General features: G+C 52.9%; 1 protein-coding gene across 10 annotated transcripts in view; it reads right to left on the bottom strand.

Annotated features, from left to right (window-relative positions):
- The window catches only part of PLCG1 (phospholipase C gamma 1), a 38959-nt gene extending 24784 nt beyond the window's left edge, over positions 1 to 14175 (bottom strand). For 6 of the 10 annotated variants that reach the window (XR_012419389.1, XR_012419390.1, XR_012419391.1 and 3 more), the window contains exons 1-2: positions 14093 to 14175; positions 13265 to 13602 (exon numbers count right to left, since the gene is read on the bottom strand). Coding sequence is in view for 4 of the 10 variants with exons in the window: in XM_005569004.5 (XP_005569061.3) it covers positions 13265 to 13481 (217 nt within the window). In the remaining 6 variants the exon portion in view is untranslated. Of the gene's footprint in view, positions 1 to 13264; positions 13605 to 14092 lie in introns of those variants that run through there. The other 4 variants (XM_074005322.1, XM_074005323.1, XM_074005321.1 and 1 more) reach the window with 2 other exon arrangements.
- Positions 14176 to 14732: the final 557 nt, after the last annotated feature.

Genomic DNA, 14732 nt, shown 5'->3' with positions numbered 1-14732 from the left:
TCTTACCTATTTCAGAGGTATTAACAGAATCTAAAGGAAGGAAGGGAAAGGAGGTCCCACCCAGATAAATCAAAGCTGGAAGAGCACTCAACAGTGATCTATTTGGCTTATTCAGTCATTCCATCATCTGATCAAATATTTATCAGGCATCTATCTACTCCATGTCAGGCCCTGGGCTGGGTCCTAGGGAAACAGAGATCAATAAGGCATATGAGTTCCTGCCTTTGAGAAAACCCCTGCCTGATGGAGGAAACAGATGGGGAAGCAGATAACTATGAGGTAATGCAAAAAGCAGAACAGGGACGTGTCTGTGGAGCCGAGTGTGTGTGTAGCAAAGTCTTGGAGTGCTCTGTAAAAGGTAGGTCTGGAGGGCTGACAAGCACACATTGGGCAGAGGGGTTCATGGAAAACAAGACAGAGGTGCAGGAGTCCACTACGTTTCACAAACAGGGCATTCAGAGAATCATGGATGAGAAGGGAGGGAAGATGGTCCATACCAACCTTGACTGCCACAGTAGGGAAAAGTGGCTTTCCCCAACTTTTCTGCACAAGCCCAGAAGATTCTCCAGGCAGTCATGGGTCAGCCTTCTGGGTCAGTAGTTTAGTGTGCTCCAAACTCTGCCTCCCTTGCAGACTGATGCTGCCTAAGTTCTTTCTAGACAGCCTGTGTATGCCAGGCTCCTGGCTACAGGAGAGAGACTGGGGACCCACCAGGGCCATGTCTCAGGAATGCCCAGGACAAAAACAGTCCCTCACAAATTGCTCCCCCACATAGTATACTCAGGCTACTTGGAGAACCAGAGCACTGGGTATAAGTTACTTTTAAATTTTTTCTTTATATTTTATAGACGTGAGGTCTCGCTATGTTGCCCAAGCTTGCCTCGAACTCCTGGCCTCAAGTGATCCTCTCACCTCAGCCTCCCAAAGTGCTGGGATTACAGGTGTAAGCCACCATGCCTGGCCCACAAGTCACTCTGTTGTCCAGGCTGGAGTGCAGTGGTACCACCAGGGCTCACTGTAGCCTCTACCTCCCCAGATGCAGATGATCCTCCCACCTGGGCCTCTCGCATAGCTGGGACTACAGGCAAACCAGGACACGAGGCTAATTATATTTTTTGCAGATATGGTGTTTTGCCATGTTGCCCAGGCTGTTCTTGAACTCCTGGGCTCAAATGACTCGCCGGTCTTGGCCTCCCAAAGAGCTGGGATTACAGGCATGAAGAACCGTGCCTGACCCATCAGTCACTTATCTATGATCCTCCTTCCTGATCCCTCAGAGCAATCAACACGGGTGATCACACCCTGTCCCCTTGAAGCTCTGCCCTTGATTTCTCCTGCACAACCTTGCCTGGTTGTCATGATTCTTTGTGAGCTACAGGCTTACCTGCATTTAGCAATGGCCTTGGTCAAGGCTCAGGCCAAGGTACTCTCTTCCAGTGCTCTGCCTTCTTCCTCATCAGTGTCAGCCATGCCCACACCCTTAATTACCTCCTATATACAGATAATTCACAAACAGGTCTCTAGCCTAGTCCTCTCCTCTTAAGCTTCAGATCCTTCAATTCAGCTGCCTACTTGCTATCTCCACTCTTTTATCTTGAAACACCTCAAAGGCAACCCCTCAAAACCAAACACTGTCTTCTCTCACCAGAACTCAGGCCTCCTGCCATACCCCCTGGGTCAGCTAAAAGCATCACCATTCAAACAGGTACCCAAACTCCAAACTTCAGACTGATCCTTCGCATCTCCTTCTCTCTCACCAACCCTCATTCCAGCCCTCTGACAAGTCCTACTGGCTTTATTATTCAAAATTAACCATATATTCTGAGCACCTACATGAGAGACATTAAACTAGGTACTTGGAATACAACTACCTCAAGGAGCTTGAATGTGGAAAGAAAAATTAGATATGAGTATTATGCTAGATACCTTACGTTAGAGTCCACAGACAAATACTATGAGAAGCTGAGAAGTAGAGGATGAAGTAGTTACTACCTCTTCTGGCTGGGAAGAGACGATGAGCAACAGCAGCATCTGGCATCCTAACACTCATTTCTTGCATATTTACTTTGCATAGACACTGTGTAAAGCTCTCGATAAGATTGCCTTACAAGGATTAAAAACTGCCTTATATTTTATCCTTGCAAATAACACTATGAAGTAGGTATGAGGATCCCCGATTCCCGAGTGAGGAAACTGAGCACAAAGAGGTTAATTCACTTACCTAAGGTGGCAGTTGGTGAGTGGCAAAGCCAACAATACTTCAAAGCCAAGACTGCCTGTACCCTAGACGTGTGCTCTGTAATGCCTCAGAATCCTTGTTGGAAGTGGCCAAGCAGGGCCAGCACAGACAGAAGGGGAGGATGGAGAGGACTCCAGGTTGCGTGGCGCACTCCTGCTTCACAGTATTCATTACAGTAGTAGCCATACATGTATTTTAAGGCTGTCTGATTGTCTTCTCTACTAGAGTGCAAACTTCTTGAGAGACTGCACCATGTCTGTCATCTTCAATGCCCCATGCCTACCAGAAACTTAATAAGGTTTTGGGGACCTTATTCAAGAAAAATGTAATGAAAGCATCACTGCTATACAACCTGTTCCTGCTCACTAGATAAATGAGGCCCTACTGACCACAGCCCAGCATATCTCCAAGTTTCTCTCTGCTGCCCTGTCTGTGCAGAGCCCTCTCACAAGGGAGAGGAAATGGAATGGGTTGGGAGAAGAAATAAAAATCTGGGGTCTCCCTCCTAGAAGGAAACAATAGGGGCCTAGGACTCATAGTGGTGGAGGAAGTGTCAGAGCAATAGGGGCTGCGGTAGGGAGATGAGTGGGAGAGGGAGAATAGAGGCCTTCCCCTCTGCCACTCCCTGAACCTCATGATGTCTCACCACCCCAACCTTGGCTTCTGCCTCTTTGATTTCTGTGTTACTGCCACCTCTTGGACGGTAAATGTGGGTTTAGTCCTTAAGCCTCCAACAGAGTAAATCTGTGGGGTTGGAGACATTCTAAATAATGACTGGAAGTCATCAGGTCAGAGGCCTGCTTGCTGAGACATCCTGCTTCATTCAGCAGAACCCACTAGGCTCTCCTGTTTTAGAGCTGCTTGACCCAGCTGCCACAGCATCTGGCTGCACTCCCTTTGGGCCATGCCAGCCCAAGCCAAGCCACTCTCCTGTCCCCTTTTTGCTTCCTGGGAAACAGGGCCCCAGTGAGTGATCTAGTCTCTGACCTCACTCCAAGGTGCCAGGGATCTCTCATTCACTCACTGCCTGCCCAGAAAGCCCAGCTTAAATTCTTTTTTTTTTTTTTTTAAGAGACAGAGTCTCGCTCTGTCGCCCAGGCTAGAGTGCAGTGGTGCAATCTTGGCTCATTACAACCTCTTCCTCCTGGGTTCAAGCAATTATCCTGCCTCAGCTTCCCGAGTAGCTGGGTTACAGGCACCCGCCACCACGCCTGGCTAATTTTTGTATTTTTAGTAGAGATGGGGTTTCACCACCTTGGCCAGGCTGGTCTTGAGCTCCTGACCTCGTGATCCACCTGCCTCAGCCTCCCAAAGTGCTGGGATTACGGGTGTGGGCTACCGTGCCCAGCCCAGCTTAAATTCTTTGAACTCATCTCCCCTATTGAGAGAGACGGCTGCCTTGGATTTCTTTCTCCCAAGTTGAAGTTGAATACCCTATGGTTTTACCTGCTTAGGACAGCTGCTTTCCCAACCTTTACTAGCACACATGATTGTATGGAGCTTCATGCTTCCAGTGTAGACCAGTTCTCAGGCCAGAACCAGGCCATCCTCTTGGAATCAGTCTGGCAACAGACATTCTGTTCTCACTAGAGGGAATGCTCTGTGTTTCACTGCTGGCCTCAAAAGGCCCTCAGCAAAACTCTTAACAAAGTGACATGTTACCTTTTCTAACCTCCTTGGTGGATATGCTAAGAACTCCCAAGAAAAGCCCACAGTCCTAGTTAGGATGAACAAGCTAACACAAGCACATTATACTCAATTACTGTTGAAGGGGGAGGAAGTGACTAGGGCAGAAAGAGGGAAGCTGCCTCCAAACAGCTGGTGGACTATCAGGCAGGACGGAGTGACCATAAAGTGGGTCTTCAGCGCCTCAGAGAAGGACCATCACCCCTGCCCCCATTGCTGCCCAACCTCCCAACTGAGGGAATGGAGTTGTATTCCTTAGCTCACCTCCTGATAAGTTGAGAAACCTGTGGAACCTATGGCCAACTAGAGCTCTCCTTCACTCCTTCCTAGGGTTAGTCACCCTGTGAACTCAGGCCCACACTCTCTGGGTCTTAGGCTGAAGTCAAGGTGGGGTTGGAATTCTCCCAGCACACACCCATACCTACAGAGCCAGAACCCAGTGTGGTCAATACCCGACTCCTACCACGGGCAAGGCCAAGCCAAGGACACTATGACCCAGGCCCAGGCCCTCAACAATCATTTCCCTCAGGACATTTTAACTCAACCATATTCCCAGGTGTCCAAGAAAACAGGAAGCCAACCCCAAAGTGAACTCCCCACCTGTGCCGAGGAAGAACTAAACACACACAAACAAGTGGCCAAACTCGCCATGGCCCAACCCCTCACCAGTCTGGCCAGCTGTTCACTGTCAGGGCTCAGAACATCAGTGAGACCGCCCACTCTCCACCATACCCAAGCCTTGCTGCCTTGCACCCAGGCCCCTCACAGCCTTTGTACAGATCCTTTACCCAACACCTGTCTGCCAGCTGGCAGGTGGAGGGACCCCAGTGGGTAGGATGGGCTGCTACAGGGAGAAAGGCGATGCCGTCTTGGCCCTCAGGCTCAGCCTACAGCACTTTAGGCACAGCTGTCTCCTGCCAGCCCTGGGCATTAGTGGTTTTCTGCATGGTCCAGATCACAAGCTTCTCAGGATCAAGGACTGGGTCACCTCCTTTTCTTGCTTCCCAACTCCAGCCTCCTCTGTGCCAGGCCTGGGCTCAGTAAAAAGGGATGCCAGTCTTCTGCAGGAGCACGCCCCGCCCCGTTTACTCTGCATCCTGAGTCTTGCTGAAGCCAGGGCCACCGGCCAACACCAGGAAGGGCCAGGGCCGGAAGGAAGCAGCAGGGCCTATACACAAAGCCTACATGTGGACTATAAAAAGGAGCTCCTCCCTGCCTCCCCCAGGATGGGCCCGGTTCCTAGGAGGTAAAGAGTGGGGAGAAAGCTAGGACTTAAGCCTGGGCACACAGCCACTGCAGCCTCTCAAAAGCTAGCCAAGCACTACCTCAAAAGGAACTAGTCTTGCAAGGAGGGGTGGGAGAATATTAAGGGCTTAGCCAGGAATGCAAGTAGAGACTCTCCAAGTCCCATCTCTTGGGACCATAGCCTCTCTTAAGGCAACCAACTCCACTGTCCCCACTGCTTCTTCCCCGAAAATACAGAATATTCGGGGACGAACCCCTTCTCACACTTCTTTCTCTACTCTCTAGGGGCTGAAAACACCCACCAGAGGTCTCTAGGCACCCATATTCCCCACTTTCTCTGGAGACTCCAGCACACCCAGCAAAGCTCTGGGAAGCAGCTGTGATGAGTGGCAGAAGTAGCGAGAAACTCAAACTCTGGGTGGCAGCAGGATACTGTGGCCACAACAGAGTAGGCTAAGCAGGCAGCTCAAGTAGGGGCATGGGTCAGTGGGGAAGGGGGGGCGGCTATGGCAGAGAGATAACAATTAGGCGAGGGCCACACAAAGATACCTATTTCAAAGATGTCAGCCAAGGCAGTCTCTTGACCCACACAGGCAGCACTCTACTGTGTAACAGCAAAGCCACACCCACCACATGCATCCTAAGTCATAGAAATTAATTCCTTCTAAACCTCCATACTCCAAATCCCTCTCCAGCCTAGTTTACCCAGGGTGTTCAGGCTCTGTGCTAGAGGCCTCACCCAGAATCACTGAGGCCACTCTCCAGGGATGGTGGTGTAGGTCAGCACACATAGCAAATAGGGGAAATTAACATTCCTTGTTGCCAGCCATTGATATGTGGGCACCATTTGTTAGCACAGCACACCCTCACCTACCCTGACAGAGCAGCCTCTTGCTTATTTCCTTCATAGAACTCACCGAATCTTATAAGTATTTTATCTGTCTGGCTATTTATCTCCTTTCTGGCTGTATCTACCCTAACCTTATGTCTACTTCTGGTCTCCACAGTGCTTGGCACAGTTAGCAAATGCCAGAGTCTAAAGCCAGGGAAGCACAAGTAGTGTCTCACTTATTCAATGAGCCACTGAGGCCCAAGAAAGCTAGTTTTTTTTGTTTTTTTAAGGAGAGTAGCTATGGTGAGATGAAACACAAACCAGGCTAGAGATCTACTGCCACCATGAACAAGTCAGAGGCTGGAGTAATCACATCTAACTCAACATGCCCAAAACACAGTAGCAAGGCCCACAATAAATGTATGACAAATTAAGGAGCATATGAATGAATGCACGCTCTTGAGTTGTCATAGAGAATCCTGGCAAAGCCCTTCTCAGGACATTGGGGCACGGAGCCCCAGGTTCCCATGTTCGAAGTGTCACCACGAACCAGCAAGTCAAGAGGGTGAGGCTCTTCTGTACCCCGTTCCCAAACAGCGGCTACATTCACCTCCATGTACGAGTGTGGGAAAGGTCTGGGTGGGCCAAGCATCTCGACACCAGGGTTGTGGCAAGGATGAGTGCAGGACGGGTTTTGAAATTGAGGCAATAAGTCCAGCTTGTCCACAGATGGAAGCCTAGGCTGGTCAAACACATGTGGCCAGAGGGAAGAAAAACAAAACAAAAAAAATAACCCTCTGTTCCTATAGAACAGTCCATCTTATTGTCACTTGCACCAGAATGGGAGAATAAACTGAATACTATAGCAGGAATCAGAAATCCTAGGATCTACCACGAACTTGCTATGTGACCTTACCCTCAGGACGTTGGTTTTTTCCTCTGTAAGAGAGAGATAGTAACTCCTGTCCTCCATGGATTCATGGAGCTACTGGGAAGTTCAAACAATACAACAGGTGAGAAAATGTTCCATGAACTCCCAATATACTGTTCAAATTCCCGAGATTTTTGATGCCCCAGTCCTCTGTGTACAGACTCAGGGAAGGAACACAGAAAGCGAGCAGGAAACAGACTCCTAGCCCAGGTTGTTGGAGCAGCCACTTGTGGCCGAGCTCAGTGGTGGAGAATTGGAGCTCTGTAGTTAACGAAGGTGAGAGTAAAGGAAATGAATACTGTTAAGTGGTCACTAAGTGACAAATGTTGTGCTGGGTACTTTTCACATAAAATCTCTTACTCTGACATACAATCTCCCTTATTATTAATATACAGCTCTGTGAGAAGAAATTACTTTTACAGCTAAAGATCAGTTTCAGACAGGGAAAAGTAATCTGCCCAAGGTCACAGTAAGAGCTGAGACCTGAACCCAAATCTGACCAGCTCTAGCCACAAATCTCCAGGCACTTAAGCTCAATTACCAGCAAGGTGGGACGATATGGTCAACGGCAGCCCGAAGCCAATCCTCACCCATGGCTCCACCTTGAGTCTTGCCACCTGTAAACATGCTGCTCTGCGAGATTCCCTCCAAGGAGGCACTGTTCCCATGCTCCTCTAAACAAGGCGCTCTACAAGGGGCACCAGAACATTCCCATCCTCCTGTCCCACACCCATCTCTCCTACGACTCTCCTCAAAGTCTGCAGCGACTTCTCTAGTTCTAACAAAGCAAGTGGAAAGAGGAAAAAATCAGTCTTCTAATATCAGGCCTTTGCAATCTCAGGCCTCACTCCCTCCCTCCAACTTATCATCTGTGGTCTCCTTGAAGCAACGTCCCACAGGAAAAGGCACAGAGTGAGAAGAGATGCTGTGAGTTAACGGAGACTGACACAGAACAGTGACAGCAGAGGCAGGCCCTACCACATCAAGGCTGTGGCATTAGAGCACTTCCTGGAAGACAAGGTCTCTCCAGATAGCGTCCTGGGCTAGGCACTTAGAAATAGGACAATATCATACCTTCACTCCACAGAAAGGGTTACCACCCAAAGCAGCTGCTTCCAGCCAACTGCCGTGTCTCCCCGCAAAACCAGCAGTGGGAAAGAGCCCTGACAATAGAGGGATTGCTGAGAGCTGCAAGAGAGGATGGGCAGGCCTCCTTGCCTCTGAATCAAAGGGCTTGGTGGCCAGGCACCAGTCCCTTAGGACAACAGGTGCATTCGCTCTTCTCCCCACTAGGTCCTCCTGGGAACTTAATCCTCATCTCTGTCCTGTCAGGGTTCCTACGTAGTAAGCACTTACACTGTGCCACACATCATGCTAAGCACTTTATACAGGTTCTCATCAAATCCTCACAAAAACCTTATAAAATAAATGCCATTTGATACTATCCCTTTTACAGATAAGCAGCCCAGAGAGGTAAAGCCACATGCTTTAAGGTCACAGAGCAAGTAAGCTGCACAACAGGATTTTAATTCAAGCAAAGTCTAGGGCCCAAATGCTTAACTACTAAGCTCTGTCTCACCCCTCAAGACCCAGCCCTTCTCCCATCCACCACCATGGCATCCCCACCCTGCCTCAGCAAGAAGGTCTTATCTGGGCCCTCATCAGTTCTCTCCTGCAAACTGGAGGAGCTCACTGGCCTCCCTCCCCAACACCTGCCTGACAAACCACTGCCACTGTGGTCTCCCAGACAGAGGCAAGTCAGTCCCACTACAGCCTCTGCTGACTCCCGCTGCCTCCAGAACTGAGTGTAATCTGCTGGGCACGGCACGCCAGGGCTACAGCTGTCTCCAACCAGTCCCAGCCTCCTCTCTACCACACCAACTCTGTTCCCTACCCCTGCACGGAGTGATTCCCAGTTCCTCAGCCTCGGCACAGGCAGGTGCCTCAGTAATTCAAGGCCCACCTCAAAGGTCACCTCTCCTTTAATGCCTTCCTGGCAGAGCTCCTCACAGTTCTTGGCAGAGGCTTTTATATTATGGCATGTAACACACAGGGTTATAATCACATGCCTCTACATCTGTCTATTCCAAGAGTTCCTCAATGGCACAAACCATGTCTCAATAAACTTTTGAATCCTTGCTGCCTAGCACTGGGTGAATTGGAGGTATAATAATACTTATTGCAAATATTAATAAATGTGCCTCATTCCAAGAAGCTACCCAGAGCAAAGCTGGTAGTCAAGATCTCTAAACTCCAACTGAATCCTGTGCATCTATGTACACATACACGCAGAGTCCGGAGAGAAGCTGGAGGTGTTGTGGGTCCCAGGACTGGGTGTGCTCAGCTCCTCCAGTTATCTGTGAAGCAGGCCCTTTTCCTAGGTTCACAGGAAACAGAGGATCCCAGCTGGGCGGGGGGCCTGGAAACCCACACATCAGGGCAAGCCTGGGGTGCTGAGGAAACACTAAAAGGTCTGACTTCCCTTGGAAAAAACTACATTCAGACAGGAAACACACAGGCAGGGATGGCTAGCTCTGGAGATCCGGACATGTGCTCTTGCCCCTCTCCCACTGGGAGTAACAGCCAGTACAAAGAAAACCCTTGATGACACCGGCCTGGGCCTTGCCCTCTCCCGTGCTGTGGGCCTAGCCCTCGGAGCAGACCTCCTGGTGTGGTCTGCTCCCCAGCCACAGGGGTCAAGCCCCAGCCAGCTGGTTCCACTACTACCTCCCTTCTGAGCCCACCTGCCTCATCAAGGCGGTTAGCTGTTTTCTTCCGCCACCCTCACCCTCTTCATCAAAGGTACTGCTCACAATTGTCATTGCCTGTTTTCGTTTCCCTAAAAGCAAGCACCCATATTCATTTACCTGAGAGGGCCTGGCATCTAGAAAAGTATCTAGTGAAGAATCAGCCAAAGACAGAAGATTAGGCCCCAGAAGTCCCCAAGGACATGCTCAGTCAGTATTCACAGAGTACCTCCAGTGTCTACACCAGTGTTTACTGGGCCCACAAAGACCCTCAAATGGACAACCTCATTAAACACGAGTCTGAACCATCTCAACTCAGAAGACACCAGAAGAAAAAGTGTGGAGCCAGAGCCTAGAGAGGCTGAGGCTGTCTTGGGATACCAAAGCCAAAGCGGTCTTTGCCCTGTAATGCACGGCCTGAGCACAAAGGTGTCTCACAGAGGAGCCACGTAGATCACAGGGAACATGGTCTTGGGGTTGCTAGTCAGCCACTGACTAGTGAGCTGGCCCCAGCTGAGGCCCTGGCACACACTGACACTTACAACACCTTGGGCACAAACAATTCTCCATTTCCATTTCCTCATCTGTAAAATGGGACGAAAGGTCTCGATAGCACTCAGCTGGAACTCTACGTAACTGAATTTTATTCATTTATGTCAGTATCTGCAACATAAAAGGCCAAACACCAACCTGGTTCCTGTCATACCACCAGGACAACCAAACTTGTCAACACCTAAGCACTTCCCCACCCCGCCTTTGAGCCAAATGACCACCCTAGAAATCAGCAGGTGTCAGCTCCATTTCACAAGTGCTGACGCGAGAGGGCACAGAGTCAGGGCAGAAATAGGTCTTACATATGAGTGCTCCTTAAACCACACCGTCTCTCCCTCAGGTCCACCGACACCCTGAAGGTAGCACAGTGTCTCTCTCTTTGGCCGGGCTTCAGGCACTGCTGGTACCCTGGTAGGGTCAGCAGGAAAGGCCAGATACTTGAGGCACTTGGGCAAGAGTCCAGGTGGCAGAAAACCCGGCTGGCAGTCCAACCTCCTCAGAGGCCGCAGGAATCAGAACCTACCAACAAGGAGAGCCCATGAATGGACAGAAACAGGGCAGGCTTCAGTGGAAGCCTCCATTAGTAAAGTCTGAACACACAGGCATCAACCAGACTTTTCATCCAGGCTCCTTTCAATTTGAGTCCCCAAAATCCAAGACCCAGGGTCCTCCTACATCCTTTGCCTACCCTCCAGGCCTGTCAAATCCTAGCTAACTGATGAGATCACTGAATGTGTACACCTCTGGCTGACCCACCTGCTCACTGCTGGGTAGGGGGTTATCAGGTCCTCTGTGTGCCTGCCTCCATCCCCCAAAGACCTGAGGCATGATAGATCATGCCCTCTCTGCACCCCTTTTCTGTTCAGGCCCCAACTTACGAACAAGAAAGGTTACACCCAGGAGTCAAATGTGCACAACTCCAAACACTTTCTCTAAAGAAACACTGTTTTACATGGTGGGTGGGTGAGTGGGCACATGGGTTGAGGCAAAACAAAACCGTTTCCTGCCTTTTTCTGAGTAGCAGTCTAAGTGAAATGTGAATTTGGTCACCATTCTCCTCCCTTCCTGCACCTTCACCCTTACCTCCAGCCACACCTCACCCCCTCACCATTCCCAGTTGAGGGTCTTGAAGGGCAGCTATGGTCTATTGTTAATGTTATTACTAATAACAGCTCACATTTATTAAACATTTATGTGTCAGACAATGCTAGATATTTTTACATGAATTGTCTCATTTGATCCTGGAGCAACCATATATAGTGGATATATTACTACCCCCATTTTACAGATGAGGAAATCAAGGCTCAGAGAAGGTAAGTAACTGGCTGGGAAACATACAACAAATATATGGGCTTCAAATCCAGACTTGCCATCAACCACTGTGCTACATTTATTGCCTGCTAATATGCATGGTTTAAAATGCAGTCTGTTACCCAGGAGATCTCTTGAGAACTTTCAGCCAGTGCCACCAACTCAACACAGCATAGGGAGCAAGGAAGGGGACCATGCCTGGAGTCTGATGCCTGAGTGACGTTCCCAGGATTATCTCAGCTCTTTGCAGTGCCCATCCTTCCTCTACTTTGGAATCCACAGGCTCTCAAGTCACTAAAATATTCTCCCAGTGGCTGACAGGGTCAGTGGGGGCACTGAGGAAGGCGGCTGCCATTTCTAAGTTGAGCAGCTGCGTTAGATCTGTGTCAGATCTGGAGTTTGTAGCTGAGGATGGCTGGCTGCCTCACCACAAGACCTTCCTTCCTCCCAATCTCCTCAACCATCTACACACATGCACACCATACCCAAGAAGGTTTGTGGGACCCCCCCTTTGGGGTGTCACTTCCTGATCCCCCTCCTTCACACAGACCTGGTTCTGAGCCCGGGTCTAACCCCAGTCTCCGGGGGTCCCTGCAAGAAGCAACCTAGTCTGGAGTTGCAGACACACCATCTCTTCACACTGAGAGGCGGGGGAATGGAGTGGCAAAGCAGAGTGCCCATCCGACCACAGCACAGGCACGCGCTAAGTGGAACAACTCTCAAAGATCTGGGGTTTTTCAAAATCCCCCAACTCCCTCCTCCCACTACAGACCAGCACAAAAGCAGCCAAGCTCAGGCCTGGGAAGGCGAAAAGGCAGGAAACCAAGAGAAGCCGCTCCCGCTCCCTGAAGCCACCGGACAGAGGACAAAGGGCTAGACTCCAAACTAGCTGCACTCCTGAGAAGAGTACCTGACTCCAAGGCGCTGGGGCAGGCCTTTATGGGGCCCATCTTCTGGGAACGTGCTTCCCAGGGCAAGGGGAGTCCCTGTTCTGGCACTGAGTGTCTGCCCACCCACATAGGCTTCCAAAACTCAGCTTTGGGACAAAAGTAGCATTAAAAACAAAACAAAACAAAACAAAACAAAACCAAAAAAAACAGCCACTGCCTTCTCTCAGGCTTCTCCAAACCAAACAAGACCACCTTCCTCCCTCTCCCCCAGAGGGAGATGAGTAGGCCCGGCTCCGCTCCAAGACCAGCCCTACCCAACATCTGCCTAAGTTCTACTTAGGGAACCCAAAGGTTCCTTTGCAACCAAGAGCCCAGCCTGGGGGCCCGGAGAGTTTCAGAGACTGCTCTTTCTGGAAAAAGAGTGGTGGGCGGGGACCGTCTGGTCAGGCCCCAGGTTCCCGTGCTGGGTTGGGGCCGCTGCCTTAGCTCCCCTCAACGATGCCACCACCACTCCCAGGGTCTGGGGGGGCCCGATGCCCGCACCGCAGATCTCCAGCCCGCGAGGATTTTTTAGGCCTCAGGGCAAAGCTCCAGGAACAGTAACTCCCCCCAGCTGGGGGAGGGGGTGTCCTGTCAGGTGACCGAGGACCCGGATGCCCCCCGCCCCCAGTGACCACCCGAGACGAAGCGGGGGCGGGGCCCCGAGGGGGTGGGGGAAGGCCCGAAAGTTTGCCCAAGTCGCTGGGGCGGCCGGCCGGGGCGCAGGCAGTTGGGCCGGGCTCCCACGACCCTAGCGCGCGGCGGGCCCAAGCAGGAAGGGGGCGCACTTACTGGCCCCCTCTATCTTGTCGGCGCCCCGGCTCCACGTGATCTGGCGCGTCTCCAGCTTGACCTGGAAGGTCTTCCGCTCGGGTCGCTGCGACTTCTTGGAGTAGAACAAAGTCATGACGGTGCCCACCTCGAGGCTGCGGCAGAGGTGCAGCACCTCGGCGTCCGAGGGCGCGCCGGGCCCGCAGCCGTTGGCGCAGGGGGATGCGGCGCCCGCCATGGCTCCGACGCTGGGGGCGGCGACGGCACAGGCCGGGACGGCCCGGGAGCAGGCGCAACGACGCCGGCTGAGGTTGGGGCTGAGGCTGAGGCGGCCGACGAGCGGGACCCGGCGGCTGCTCCTGCAGGCGGACACGGGGCGGGGCCTGAGCGCGGCAGGGCGGGGCGGGGCGGCCCTGAGGCCCCGCCCCGCTCGCGCGCCGGGAACAAAGGCGCCCGCGCACCCGTGGGGAGGACCCCCGCCCGCCGGCCCGCTGCGCCTGCGCCCCACGACCCCCAGACAGGCCGCAGGCGGGGACGGAGGCTCGATGGCGGCGGGAGCGCGCGCCGTTCCCGGTCGACCCACCCAGCCCTCAGTCCCGCAGAGCTTTCTCACGCAGCCCCGGACACAGCCCGGCGGCCACGAGCGGCCCTGTCACGCACGGCAGCCCCGCCCACAGGCCGCAGGCCCCGCAGCCGGCGCGCCAGTCAGGCGTACTCGCACGGGCGTCTGCCAGCCCGCGGTCCCGCACAGACGCAGCCCCCGCGTCCCGAACACCGCCCATGCAGCGACCAGGACGGGACGCGAGGAGGTGGCGCGTCCTCCGGGCATGCCTGGCCAAACCCAGTTACCTGGGCGGGCTTCCCGGCGAAGGGAGCCAGGCCGGGCCGCCTCACACCGGCGGTGGCAGCGGGTTCTCCGCGCGCCCTCTCCTGAGAGGGGCGGGGGCGGGGCCGCCTGCGGATTGGCCGCAGGCACTGATGGACAGCCGACATGTCCCGCCCCCCGGCAGCGCGGGGCTGGCCCCTGGCCGCTCTTGGGACGGCCAGACCCACGTCTGTCTGTTCCGCCTCTGCTGCCAGGGTGGCCTTCAGTGGTCCTTTCGTTCGGAGAGTTCCCCCCAGCCCCTTGCAGGGGCGTTAAGTCCGCGGCCGCGCTGCCCAGCGGCCTGACCTGCAGCTCCCAGGGCCTTTGTGTCTGTCCTTCGCATGGGCCTCTGTACGCTCCGTCTCCACGCGGCGGGACTGGAGTCTGATCCCGGGCGCCCCTCCTGCAAATGCTCTCCTGAACTTTGATTTTCCCCGCCTTACTTTCCTCCTCCTCCTGTGGCCGCTGCTTCTCGATCTCAGAAGCTTCTCTTCCTCTGCACTCAGTGCTAGGCCAGATCCCAAGGCGACCTGACCTTTCCCCTGGCTTTACCCGCCACACAGGCACCGATGACTCGAAACCTGCATCTCCCCTACGTTCCAGGCCCCAGCATCCCACTGCATG

Source organism: Macaca fascicularis, chromosome 10, assembly GCF_037993035.2.
Source record: "Macaca fascicularis isolate 582-1 chromosome 10, T2T-MFA8v1.1".
Classification (NCBI taxonomy): domain Eukaryota; kingdom Metazoa; phylum Chordata; class Mammalia; order Primates; family Cercopithecidae; genus Macaca; species Macaca fascicularis.
The sequence above is the reverse complement of the archived record's forward strand: the minus strand, read 5'-3'. Positions and strand labels throughout refer to the sequence as shown.